The 12548-nt window shown below is 59.6% G+C and overlaps 1 protein-coding gene across 1 annotated transcript in view; it reads right to left on the bottom strand.

The window, feature by feature from the left end:
- The window catches only part of Rin3 (Ras and Rab interactor 3), a 76765-nt gene that overhangs the window by 10803 nt on the left and 53414 nt on the right, over positions 1-12548 (bottom strand). Inside the window, exons 5-7 of the mRNA XM_048361898.1 lie at positions 12125-12216; positions 6410-7774; positions 4507-4815 (exon numbers count right to left, since the gene is read on the bottom strand). Of these exons, the coding sequence (XP_048217855.1) occupies positions 4507-4815; positions 6410-7774; positions 12125-12216 (1766 nt within the window). The remainder of the gene's footprint in view (positions 1-4506; positions 4816-6409; positions 7775-12124; positions 12217-12548) is intronic.

Raw genomic sequence — 12548 nt, 5'->3', positions numbered from 1 at the left:
ATCACCTGTCACGTGTACCCAGTAACTGTTCCACAAAGCGGCTTCAGTAGCAATCCAGGCACACCATCAGGCTAGCCAGCGGAGCGGGCGGGCGGGAGGCTGTGGTTCCCCGAGCCCGGTGCTGGAGGAAAGGGTGTAGCATTCTGCCTCACTGCCCGCACCCCCCTCGTTTTTGCTAGCTAGGTTCTTCCGAAAAGTAGGTGCTGATGCAAATGTTCTGGGGGTAGTTCAGCCTCATCAGCTCTGATTTTACTCTGACTTTCCCACCCCATTACGACTCCTGCCACCTAAGGCAACTTCCTTTCTCAGGTGTCCTCCCTGGTGCCTCCCCCCCCCCCCCCCCCCGCACACACACACTAGGTTTGATGTATTCCGGTGAGTTCTGGGGTCCTGTCCCTGCAGAGTGGAGCGATTAATACACACAGCGTGAATGTGGAGAGGCCTTCCCTGAACACTGTGAGCAGGCAGGCCGTGCTTGTGACTCCCTTCCCCCTCCCCCACCTCCTAGCAGGCCATGTCCGGTGATGTCTTATGTGTCCATTAACCTCCCCACTGTCTGTCTCCCCACCAAGATGTCAGCCCTGCTCAGGCTGCTACCCTCATCCCGCTCCGTATTGAAAACCAGCACCTCAACAGTGCCTGGGTACTAGGGTTCGAACTCAGGGCCTTGTGCTCTCTGTTGCTTGACTTTTGTACTAGAGGTTGACACGCTACCATTTGGGCCTGAGTCCTCTTCCTGCCAGAAGTCACGTCTGACCCCACTGTGTCCTGGTGAGGCTGGGGGTAGTGGGGGGCAGGGAGCCCAGGGGCTCAGCCCAGAACCTGGGATTCCCTTCCACAGCTCAAGTCCTTTGGGCCCCTGGGGTGAGGCCTTGCATGTGCCGCCTGCCCTCCCTGAGCCTCAGTTTCCTCAGATTTAAAATGGGATCACAGCGGTGCCCACCCACCATGGTGTGGCGGGGGGGGGGGGGAGGACGGGGAGGGGGAGGGTTAGACAGCTGGAAGTGCTCAGCATGGCGCCTACTGTAGTTCTGGAGTGATGGACAGAGGGGACACGTTCTGGAACTCTGGTGTGTGGTCTCTTACAGGCCTTGACTTCCGCTCTGTTGTGAGTAGAAAAGCGATCTGCGCGCAACTTCTTCCCAGCCTGGCTTCTCCTGGTCAGTGCTCATGTCCCAGCCCTGCCCCCCTCGGGTGTCGGTAAATACCCGGAACACAGATGGCAGCGTTGAGTGGGCGAGGAATCGGGGATCAGGGGTCGGCTTCTCCCCACGCCTCCTTTTCTCGGCTGGACTGACAAGAAGGAGCTGGTTTGTCTGCCAGAGCCACCGTGGCACAGGGCTGGAGCTCTGAGCAGGGACAGGTGTGCATCAAATGCCTGGCTCTGGTTCTCAAATCACCAGCCCAGGGGTTGGGAAGGTGGCTTAGCGGTAGAGCGCTTGCCTAGCATGCATGAAGCTCTGGGTTCGATTCTTAGCACCACATAAACAGAAAAAGCCAGAAGTGGCGCTGTGGCTCAAGTGGTAGAAGTGCTAGCCCTGAGCAAAAGGAAGCCAGGAACAGTGCTCAGGCTCTGAGTTCAAGCCCCAGGACTGGCAAAAAAAAACAACCCAAAAAACAAAAAAAAAAACAACAAATCACCAACCCAAAGCCACCAAAAATCAATTCCTCATTGTAACCACCACAAAACATGAAAAACACAAAATGAGGAACCTACTTAAAGGTCAGAGGAGGGGGTGGAGAGGGGCTCTGCCCTTCAATCTCCAAAAGAAAAGGGAGCTAGTAGGAAGCTGGTGGCTCACCGCCTGTAATCCTAGCTCCTCAAGGGCCTGACAGCTGAGGACCACAGTTCAAAGCTAGCCAGGCAGGAAAGTCCAAGAGACTCTTATCTCCAATTAACCACCAAAAGCCAGAAGTGGAACTGTGCCTCAAGCGGAACTGTGCCCTAACCTTGAGCAAAAAAATAAGAACAAAAAAACTTGGAGACAGCACCCAGGCCCTGAGTCCAAGTCCCAGTACCTGCACAATCAATAAATGAAAGGCAGGGGGCTGGGGATATGGCCTAGTGGCAAGAGTGCTTGCCTCGTATACATGAAGCCCTGGGTTCGATTCCCCAGCACCACATATATAGAAAATGGCCAGAAGTGGCGCTGTGGCAAGTGGGCAGAGTGCTAGCCTTGAGCAAAGGGAAGCCAGGGACAGTGCTCAGGCCCTGAGTCCAAGGCCCAGGACTGGCCAAAAAAAAAAAAAAAAAAAAAAGAAAGGCAGGTTGTGGATACATTCCAGACTAGAGGTAATACTAACACAGCACCCATGCAGCTGTCCACGGGATTCAGAATGCAGACAATGCTAGAAAGATATGATACCCCCAGAGACAACCAGCCATTTGGATTATTAAAAAAAAAAAAAACCACACACACCAAAAAAATCAACTTAGGAAATGCACAAAGAAATGCACAGGTCTGCAGTCCTCACACGAGGTGCACAGCCCAGCGGCAGACATTTCACAAGATAAAATGCCAGGGCAGACGCCAGGCTTACTCCACTAAAAGAGACTACGTGGAGCCGGGTGGGGGGCACGCAGGTGAAGCGGGAGTTCACAGTTCACTGGGTGCAGTGCGGCTCCCACTGCGATGCCCCTGGACTGTGTGGAGTCTGAAACCATCTCCAAGTGAAAGGCCCTCCTCCCCCTCCCTCCCTCCCTTCTTCCTTTCTTCCAAGAGCAAACTGCCTCAGAACTGTTTATTTCCCAAACAATCCTGCAGAGAAGCCCACATGCAGGGGTCCAGGAGGACTGTCGGAAGTGCAGCTGCATACTGTCATTTTCAGGGGCCATCGAGGTAGAAGCAAGCTGTGGTAGTGTGTGTGTGTGTGTGTGTGTGTGTGTGTGTGTGTGTGGTGTGTGTGTGTGTGTAGCAGCTTGGGTAGCCAGGTATCAGAGCCCACACACCCTTGGGTCCTCCCATAGCTGTATTTGTGTGTGTGTGTGTGTGCACACAAGCATGCATGCAGATGTCTGCTAGTCCTGGGGCTTGAACTCAGGGCCTGTTTGCCATTCTGAGATTTTTGGCTCAAGGCTGGTGCTCTGCCACTTGAGCCACACACCTCTATGCATGTCTGGCTTTTTGCTGGTTAATTGGAGATAAGAGTCTCGCAGGCTTTCCTGTTTCCAGGGTCTCAGCCTCTGGAGCAGCTAGGATTACAGGCGGGAGCCACCAGTGCCTGGCTGCCACCTTACTTCTCTGGGCACATTTGAGGAGGGACTCGGTTATGTTCCGAGCCCGGCCTGTAGACTGCACAAGACACCTCATTTCAACCTACAGCGCACAGCAAGCCTTCGGGACACCCCGTTTCTGCTGTAGCCTGGTTGCGGCCCCGCCTGTGAGGTGTCACCTCCCAGTCCAACCCAAACCACAGTGCAGCCTGGAACGGCAGCCTGTGTAAGTCAGGCCCCCAGCCCACATCGGGCGGCCAAACAGGCCTACCCAGCTCCAAGGGGGACAAGAGGGTCCTGCTTCTCAGCCAGAGCCTGCACCGTCGGTTGAGGGGACACACAGGCTGGCTGACCCTTAGGGCTTCTTCCAAAGACAAAACCGGTCCCTCGGGGGCGAGAGAGAAGGCTAGCTAGTGACAGGCCTGGGATTCGAACCCGCACGGTGTGGATGCGGAGACGCCATCTTTCTCCTCCCATGACCGTGGCTGCCCAGGTGCAGCTGTGCGCGTCCAGCTGGAGGAGTGACTGGGATGAACTTCGCCTGCCTGTCTGTCTGTCCATCTGTCTGTTCCCTGCTTGCGGTGGCCCGGGGATCCCCGCTCCTGTCGGCCTGGAGGAGCTCCGGGAGGCACTGTGATGAAGGCCCCGTGCACTGGGCCTCGTGTGCGGTGTGACTGTGCAGCAGTCGAGCCCTCCTCTTCCCTGACCCCCCCCCCCCCCAAAACCCCTGGGCTCCCCTAACAAGCAGGTGAAGTATGCTAGCTCAGGCCTGGCCGCCAAGGCTTCTGGCCATGGGCAGAGTCTGCCCTTTGGCTGCTAGAGGGCACTCGGGGCCCCGTCACTGTCTAGGAGTCGGGGGTGGCCAGCCTCAACCAGCAGCTCTGACCACACTGGGCACAAACCGCGGCCAGCCCAGCCGAGGCCCGAGCAACCCGGTGTCCACTGCGTCCTGCTCAGAGCGACCACCGCCTTCCCACTCGGAGGAGCCACTGTCCCTCTCAGTGACCACTGCTGCTCCGCACACCTGGTCCACTGCCCACACGGATGATGGAAGTATCCCCTCCCAGCTCCCGGAGTCCGCGGGCCCCAGAGGCAGGAGCGGCCTTCCCGGTCCCCCAGCTCTGCTGTAGTTTGGGAACAGTGTCACAACATTGTCCGCAGCGGACTCCCACACAGCCCACCCCTGTCGCACAGACCGCGTGGCTTCTCGCCTGTCCCTGGGTGGGGGGGGGGGGGCGCCCTTCCTCCCAGGCTTCCTCCCGGGTCTCCCCGGGAGCTCCCAGGCTGCTTACCTGGGTTGCCGAGGGCCATGGAGTCGTAGATGAGCTTGCAGGTCTTGAGCAGGGTGGCGATCTTCTTCTCGGGAGAGTAGGCCTTGTGCATGCTGCCCAGCTTCTGCAAGATCTTCTCCATGACGGGCACGTCGGGCACGCTGGTGGTCACGCCCAGGTCGGTGGTGGTGGTGGCCAGGACCACCAGCTGGTTTTCCTTCAGCTGCTGCAGGGAGCCGTCCCTGCTGTGCAGCTCGTGCAGGCTGGCGTGGATGGCCGCCTGCAGCGGCTTCAGCACGCACTTGTACAAGGCCGACTCCACAATGGCTTCTGTGGCAGGGGAGAGCGCGGGGTGAGCGCCCCTGCGGCGGAGACGCTGCGCCCCGCCCGGCCACCCAGCCGCGTGGCACTGGCCCAGGGGGCCCGGGGACCGCATACCACCCACCGCTGCAGCCTCATGCGTCTCCCGGGCGGGCGCAGGGCCGGCCTGCTGCCGGTGCGCAGCCAGAGCGCTGACCGCACTGCAGTCACGCACTGCGTCCCCGGTGCAGCCGCACGCCGAGGGCCTCGGGGCCTGGGGGACCCCCAGCGGCGATGCCGAGCCCGCCCTCTTCTTGCCATTTCTGAATCCACTTGACTCTTGGCTCAGAAAGTAAAGTCTATGGGCTGGGAACGCGGCTTGCCGAGCACGCACAACGCCCTGGGTTCCATTCCTCAGCACCACAGGCATCGAAAAGGCCAAAGAGGTAGAGGAAAAAGAAGCCAGGGACCGTGCTCAGACCCTGAGTCCAAGCCCCAGGACTGGTGCACACACACACACACACACACACACACACGCACACACACACACTGCAGTCTATGTAGAACCTGGCTTCTCATGGCTCCCCCCCCCCCCCACTGGCCTTAGCGCCTACTGTCAACACAGAGCGAGTGTCATCCTGTAATGACATGTCTGGTCATGATATTCTTCTGCTTGGAACACACAACGAGTCCCACGTCACACTCAGATCTGCCCCAAACCTCTTTCACTTGCGCTTTTTTTTTGGCCAGTCCTGGGCCTTGGACTCAGGGCCTGAGCACTGTCCCTGGCTTCTTCCTGCTCAAGGCTAGCACTCTGCCACTTGAGCCACAGCGCCGCTTCTGGCCGTTTTCTGTATATGTGGTGCTGGGGAATCGAACCTAGGGCCTCGTGTATCCGAGGCAGGCACTCTTGCCACTAGGCTATATCCCCAGCCCCTCACTTGCGCTTTGTGTATGGACCCGGCCTGCCCATCAGCTCTGTCCACCTGCCAGCCCTGTTCCTCCCCCAGCACCTTGGCACCTGCCCAGCCTCCTTGCCACACGGCTTGCTTTCACCATTCAAACACGATCCCTGTGCAACAGTTAGGATCAACGAATGGACAGGAAGTAGCGAGCCTTGATGTCACCATAACTGTGACATAACCTACACCCTGAGTAATCCACCTGGGCTCTGACAGGGTGGAAGCCATGCCAGGATTTGAACTCATGTCTACCTGACTCCAAAGTGACAATTATCTGCTCTGGATAGCACTAAGAGTATTATGCTGCCCTTCGACACCATTTTTAGGGAGGGGACTTGGCTACTGGCTTAGGAAGGGCAGGTTCCCCAAGGCCTCTCCCTTGGGGAGACGCCAGCCTGCAAGCAGAAACTGCACCCTGCTCAAGGGATGGGTCATGTCTTTGCCCATGCAGAGCAGGGACGCGGGGGAACCCTAGCTCCTACTGACTGAGGTGAATGTTCTAGAAAAGGGGGTGGCTGTGTATCACTATCCAACCACCTGGCAACAGCCAGAGATGGGCCCACACATCTGGAAAGAGGGGGGTGAGGGTGTGGAGGTCACTGCCTTCCCCGTTCACCCTGCCCGCCCCCCCCCCCCGGCCCCCAGCCCCACTCCGCACTGACCGAGCCCCTCGTCCGAGTGCAGGCTGGGGTCCACCAGTGCCTTGAGCTCGGTGCTCTGCAGCAGGTAGCTCTTGAGCTGCGTCATCATGGTCCGGATCTCCTGCAGCATCTCGGTGCTGGATACCTGGCGGCTCATCATCTCCAGGCTGTACACCTTGTAGTCCTGCACCAGGCAGCCGAAGTACGAGCTCCGGTCCTGCGCCAGCTCCACCACCTTCTTGTAGAGCTTGCGGTCGTTGGAGAGGAAGGCGCGGAAGACGCTGGCGAAGCTCACGAAGCTGAGGCGGTGGCGCGCCTTGTCCAGGATCATGGACGGCTTCTTCCTCACGCTGGGGCTGCCGAAGTCCAGCTCCTCCTCGGTGCTGCTGGTGGAGTAGGAGTCCTGCTCGGTGGCCAGGGTGGGGACCCCCGGGCCGTCCGAGAGCGAGGCCATGGAGCCCGTGAGCTCCGGGGCGCCCTGAGGACAGGCGGAGGCCGGCACGTGGAGGTGCGGCATCCCAGGCTGGGAAGCGAGGCTCGCGTCCTCCCTGTTTGCACCGGGTGTGGCTTTCTCAGAGCTCTCCTCCTCCGTGGGGGCCTTGGGGCTCTCCAGAGTAGCCAGGAGGGCAGGGGCCATCTGCCCGGAGCCCCGTTTCTTCCTGGGGGGTGGGACTGGGGGTTGCTTGGTCTTTCTGGAAGGTTCTGGCATGCTGCTCAGATCCCTGGCTTTGGCCTCTGCGTCCTGGCCTTGCTCTGGGGTCCTCTGGGGTCTGTCCTTTGGGCTGTCGGAGGCCCCCTGGGGAGGCAGGCGAAGTGAGGTGGCCCTGGAGAGGCCCAGATGGCTCCTCGGAGCCGCTGGGCTGGCGCTCTGCTCTTCCAGGGACAGTCTCCCAGTGACGCGGCGTCGGGGAGGAGCGAGGGGAAGACTCTTCTTCACGGGCAGAGGAGGCGCCGGGGCTGGCCCTCCTTCCTCTTTGAGGGGACCCAGGGGGCCAGGGGCATGGGGTGCAGAGGCTGTTGGAGAGCCGGGCAAAGGACAAGTGGGTGTCGGGAGCTCCAGAGGCTGGGCTGGGCCGCAGGGTGGCAGGGCAGGCACTGGGGGCGGGGGAGGTGGGCGTCGCGGGCCCCACCCGGAGGTGGGCGAGGTAGCATCGGAGGTGGCAGGCCCGGGGCAGCCGTCGGCGGGCAGCACGCAGTCCTCGATGAAAATCGGATTCACAAACCACAGGCGGTCATTTCCTACGGACAGCTTGATTTCACAGGAGCAGCCGGCAGGATGGGCGGTAGGACCGGGGCTGGAGAGGGTGGGGGCCCCAGGGGCCGAGTCTCCGGGCGGCTCACTGCTGCGGGCACCGCGTCGGGGATTCTGTGAGAAGTCCCAGAAGCCTGTAGGAAACGGGGGGGGGGGGGGGGGGAGGTGTTGGTGTGGTGAGGGAGGGCCCTGCCAGCCCCTCCCACCGTTTCCTGCCCCGGGGGAAGCCCCGCCAGCTGCCCTCCCCAGCACGGAGGGGCTGCGGAGCCCCCGGCAGTCCCAGCCCGCCCACTGCGGAGGGCACAGGTGCCTGCGGGGCCAAGTGAGCCGCGCGCTTGTGTGGGGAGGACGTGGCGGGGGAGGACGTGGGGGGGGGGCAGTTCCTACAGCTGCCTAGTTCTCTGTGGGGCTCCAGTCCGGGCACCTCTAGAATGGCCTCCACATCACAGGGTGCAGGGCGGTCACCCGGCCACACCAGGGAAGGGGCTCGGGCCGCTCTGGGCTCACCCGAGGGGCTAATTTTTCACTTGCTAATTTTCGGGGTACACAAGGCCTCTTCGAGGCTGGGGCAGGAGACCTCTTTATGCGGGGTGGAAACGGCTTTGGGGGGGAGGGGTCGGTACGGAAACTGTGCAACGCAACAAGGGGCACTAGGAGCCAGTGTTCGCGGGGCTCTGCCGCCTGTCGGCCTGTGGGCGCCACGCTTCCCCTGGCCCGGCTCTTGATCCCCAATCCCAGGCCTTGTCCTCGTGTCACAGATGGAGACCAGAGCCCCTGAGAAGAAGGCACTGGCCGGAGGCCACAGGCTGGCCAGGGCCGGTGCTGGGTCTGAACTGGGTCAGGCAAGCTCCTGTGTTTGTGTTTTGCACTTGATTCAGGGCTTCCCCTCAGAGGAACTTGCGCCATTTCCTATCTCGGTTGCTCTGCTGGGGTCTGAGAGGGGCAGGTGGCTTGCCCTACACTGGAAATGTGGCAAGCCCCCAACAGGCTCTTGAAGGCAGAAAGGAGGCATTGCAAGAAGCTGGGGGCAGCAACTGCGTGCCCACTACGGGGATACTCGGGCAAGGAAGGGGTGGGATTGACCCTTCAGGCCTGCCCTGGGAAGATAGCCTGGGTCTGGCAGCCAGCTGAGCAGCTGTGCCCACAGTAACAAGATGGCAAGATTTCATGCATTCTCTCTAATGTGCAAAGTTCCAGGACAGGGCGTATCCACAGCCCGGGACTGGCCAGGCCTTGGCGTCCCTTGAGCATACCAGACTCACTCTCCTGGGTGCCTGGCACTGAGCTCCCAGAGTCTCTGACCTCATGGCTTGAAGCCCTGAGTCCATGTCTTCACCAGCCCCCTAAGGTTTCCTCTTTGGGAGATGTCCCCGTGAAGAGCGGTAGGCAGCCATTCTGGCCTGAAGGAGCAAGGGCGAGGCGCTCAGCCCCAGTGCTCCTCACCGGAGTCCCACAGATGTCCTTGATGGGAGAGAGTCATGGGTAGATACCACCCAGAATTACGTGCCCACCAGGGCCTGGGCACTCTTACTATTAGGTCATCCACAGCCTGCCCTCTGTGGCTCCATACGTCCTTTCTAGAATCATCGACTGAGTCTCTTCTGTGCTCTATGCGTTACTTCTTCGTTTCTATGCCAGGTGCCTCCCGCCTCCAGGTCTTGGCCTGTTGCTGTTCCTGCTACTTGGAACTCTTTTCCACTCTTATGCTCCTTTTCGGTGGAAGCTGCCCAGCGCCGGCTGGCCGCCCCTGTGTCCCTAGCCCTGTAGTGTCCACCACTGGAGTTGTAATACTCCTCTGTTGTCTGACTCCCCCAGCAGACTTCCATCCGGGAGCCCCAACTCCCCACCTATCTCTGAACCTCCAGCCCCCAAGGCAGGGCTCTCTGCCCAGGACAGGCCTCCAGGGTCAGGCCGAGCACTGCGAGCATCAGCTCAGCCACAGTGGAAGCAGCGTCTGGGATGGCCCAGGGCCACCCTGGCTTCGCTGGCCTGAGGTGGGGGAGGGGGAGGGGCGAGGCCTCGAGGAAGGCTCAGGGGAGGGCAGAGGCGCGCACACCACGGGAAGGGCCGCTATGCAAAGAACCATTGGGATCCTCGGAGGAGAGGAGCAGACCTTGGGGCTCAGCCCAGGATGTGGCATCTTTGCCCCCCCTCCCAACTCAGGCTGGGTAGTGGCACCCTCGGGGAAGCTAGGTGTGAGGGGGCTTCACGGTCAGATCTGGGGCTCTCTTAGGAAAGCAGTGGTTTTTGCTAAAAAGAAGAAGAAGAAGAAGAAGAAAAAAAAAAAAGGAAGTAGAAGTAGGCAGTGTTCTGAGCAGCCTGCAGGATGTCGAGGCCGGAGGAGAAAGGAAATGTGTCACGCAATCCCAGCAGTTGCCAAGTGCTGGGTGCCCAAGCCGGGTGGGTGGCACCCAGCTCCAAGCCTTGCTTGGTTCTTCTCAGGTTTCCATAAAGAAGAGCTGTCCCTCCACTGCTGGGCCCCGGCTCGCTGGCCCTGTGGCCTCCTGGGCTTCCATGAGGGACATCGCCGGCTAGGATGCCTCACGCTCCGAGGGCCTGGACCCTGCCCGGTGCTGGGCTGGCGGCAGTCCCGAGTGAAAACTACGGTTTCGTCACAAGAGGCCTGGGCAGGCCACAGGCTAGGAAGGGGACAGAGAAATGTGGCAGAGTCCCAGGCCCTGTGGAATCAGCACACGTGTCTAGAGACTTCAGGGGGTCTCTGGAAGGATGACTCCACACGTGGACTCGTGGACAGCCACCCAAATCAAGTTTCCAGAGCTTCCCCCGCAAGTGGGGGAATTTACATTGTAAACTGTAAAGGGAGAAAAAGCTAGTGACTGGCAAATCTGGAAGCGCTGTGGAGCATGTATGTGCCTTTCCTAAAAACACCATTAAAAATGTGAACCATCTGGGGCCGTGCGTGTGTGTGTGTGTGTGTGTGTGTGTGTGTGTGTGTGTGTGTGTGTGTGTAACAGTGACCCACACCTGTAATCCTAGCTACTCAGGAGGCTGAGATCTGAGGATCATGGCTTGAAGCCAGTTTGGTCAGGAAAGTCTGTGAGACTCATCTCCAATTAACCAGCAAAATGCCAACAGTGGAGGCATGGCTCAGCCTTCAGTGATAAAGCTAAAGTACAACAAACAAGTTAGGAGTTCAAATCCCAGTACTAGCACATATGACTGTATGTGCATGCACGCGCACACGTGTGCGCACACACACACAAGTTCACACAGGGAGTGATGAGGAGGGAGGGTAAGGCTTGCTCCTTCCCTTGCCCAATCTAAGCCTAGGGTTCCTCAGCATGAGGGTGCCATATTGTTTTCCATTGGAGGCCAGGCCAGGCAAGGGAAGGGACAGGGAACAGCGTGATCACCAGGCCCGGCTGTAGGTCCAGACACAGGACATGAGTTCCAGTTCAGCCAACCCCAGGTGTGAGTCTCAATTCTGTCGATCCTAGTGTGGGAAGTCTTGAGTCCACTGCTCTCTGTATAACAGTTTTTATCAAGATACCAATTCCCTAACTTCACCTGTTTAGAAAACAGAAACGATACACACATCCCCAGCTACTTTTAGTAGCTGTATAATTGTGTTAAATGTCACGATCATCCATTTTAGAGCATTTTAATCAGCCTCAAGAGAAACCCACCTCATACCTACTAGCCATCAGTCCCCAGTCCCCGGGGCCCGTAAGCTGCTTTCTGACAGCACAATGGCCTCTTCTGAACACTTCATACAAATGCCGCCATTCATTGAGCAGCTAGGATTCCAGGCATGAAGCAAACCCGTGCTCGGTAACGCTTGGAAGGGTCACGCCTGTCATTTGAGGCCTTGGGGAAGGCCATCTGAACCAGGACATTGGGTCACCTGCCCCACGCCCACGCTCCTGAGAGGGCAGAAGTCCGACATCTAAGACATCAGCCCTTAGGCAGCTCTTGCGCGGTGAGGCACAGTCCCGTGTCAGAGTTGACCAATCCCTGCAGAGCCCTCAGGGTCCCCTGACACACAGGAAGCGGCCAATAAACCCGGGCGCTTGCAGTGATGCAGAAGGGGAGGCCAACTTTGAGCCCCCCTACCCCCAACTCATTCTTTCCTCTTCCTTCCTTGTCCTCCAAAAGCTGAGGGCCTGCACTTAGGGATCAGGGCAGGGAGTTAGGAAAGGGGGTGAGGGGCCACTAATTCATGGCCATACCCATGATGCATTTCTCCGGGTAACCAGGGCTGTGGCAGCTGCTGGGCCCACTCTTCCCACGCAAACAGTCTCACTGGCCCCCCGCCTGATGCAGTTGTTCTTTCTGGCCCTCCAACACAGCGATTGTTTTAGGACCTCTGGGCACCTGTCTAGAGACTGAGCGCTGGGGCGGGGCGGCCCCTGAACTGGAACTCAGGATCCATTCAAGGTCTCATCAGAGAGGCTCCGGGAGACAGCCCTCGAGCTCCGCGTCCTCAAGTCCCCCTGCTCCCCGCTCCCGCTGGGAGGACTTACCCAGGCCCAGTTTGGAGATGGTCTCCAGGTCGGAGAGGCTCCTGGTGTCTAGGATGGCCTGGGGCAGGCGCAGGGTGAAGGGCAGTAAGTCTCTGTGAAGACACGAGGGGAGTGGTCAGGGTGGGCGGGGGGAGGGGGGCCTCTGAGCTGCTTCCCCGACAACAGGCCCCAACCCACAGCGAGTACCACCAGAAGGGCCTCCTCCCATGGCTACCGGGGTCTCCCACGAAGACCGGAAACGTCGCTGGAGCTGAGGGCAAGGACTGAGGCTGAGGGAGTTTGGGATCAAATCCAGGTCCAGTGTCAGCACCAGGGCTGCCCCCCCCCCCCCCGCGCGATGGGGAGAGCCCCTCCCCCCGGGGTGGGCAGACTCGCCACTTCTGGCTTCTCTTGGCACCGTTTAGTGTCCTGCCCGCTCCGTACT

Source organism: Perognathus longimembris, chromosome 14 (genome assembly GCF_023159225.1).
Source record: "Perognathus longimembris pacificus isolate PPM17 chromosome 14, ASM2315922v1, whole genome shotgun sequence".
NCBI lineage: Eukaryota > Metazoa > Chordata > Mammalia > Rodentia > Heteromyidae > Perognathus > Perognathus longimembris.
Note: the sequence above shows the minus strand (reverse complement) of the source record. Positions and strands in the feature narration are given on the sequence as shown.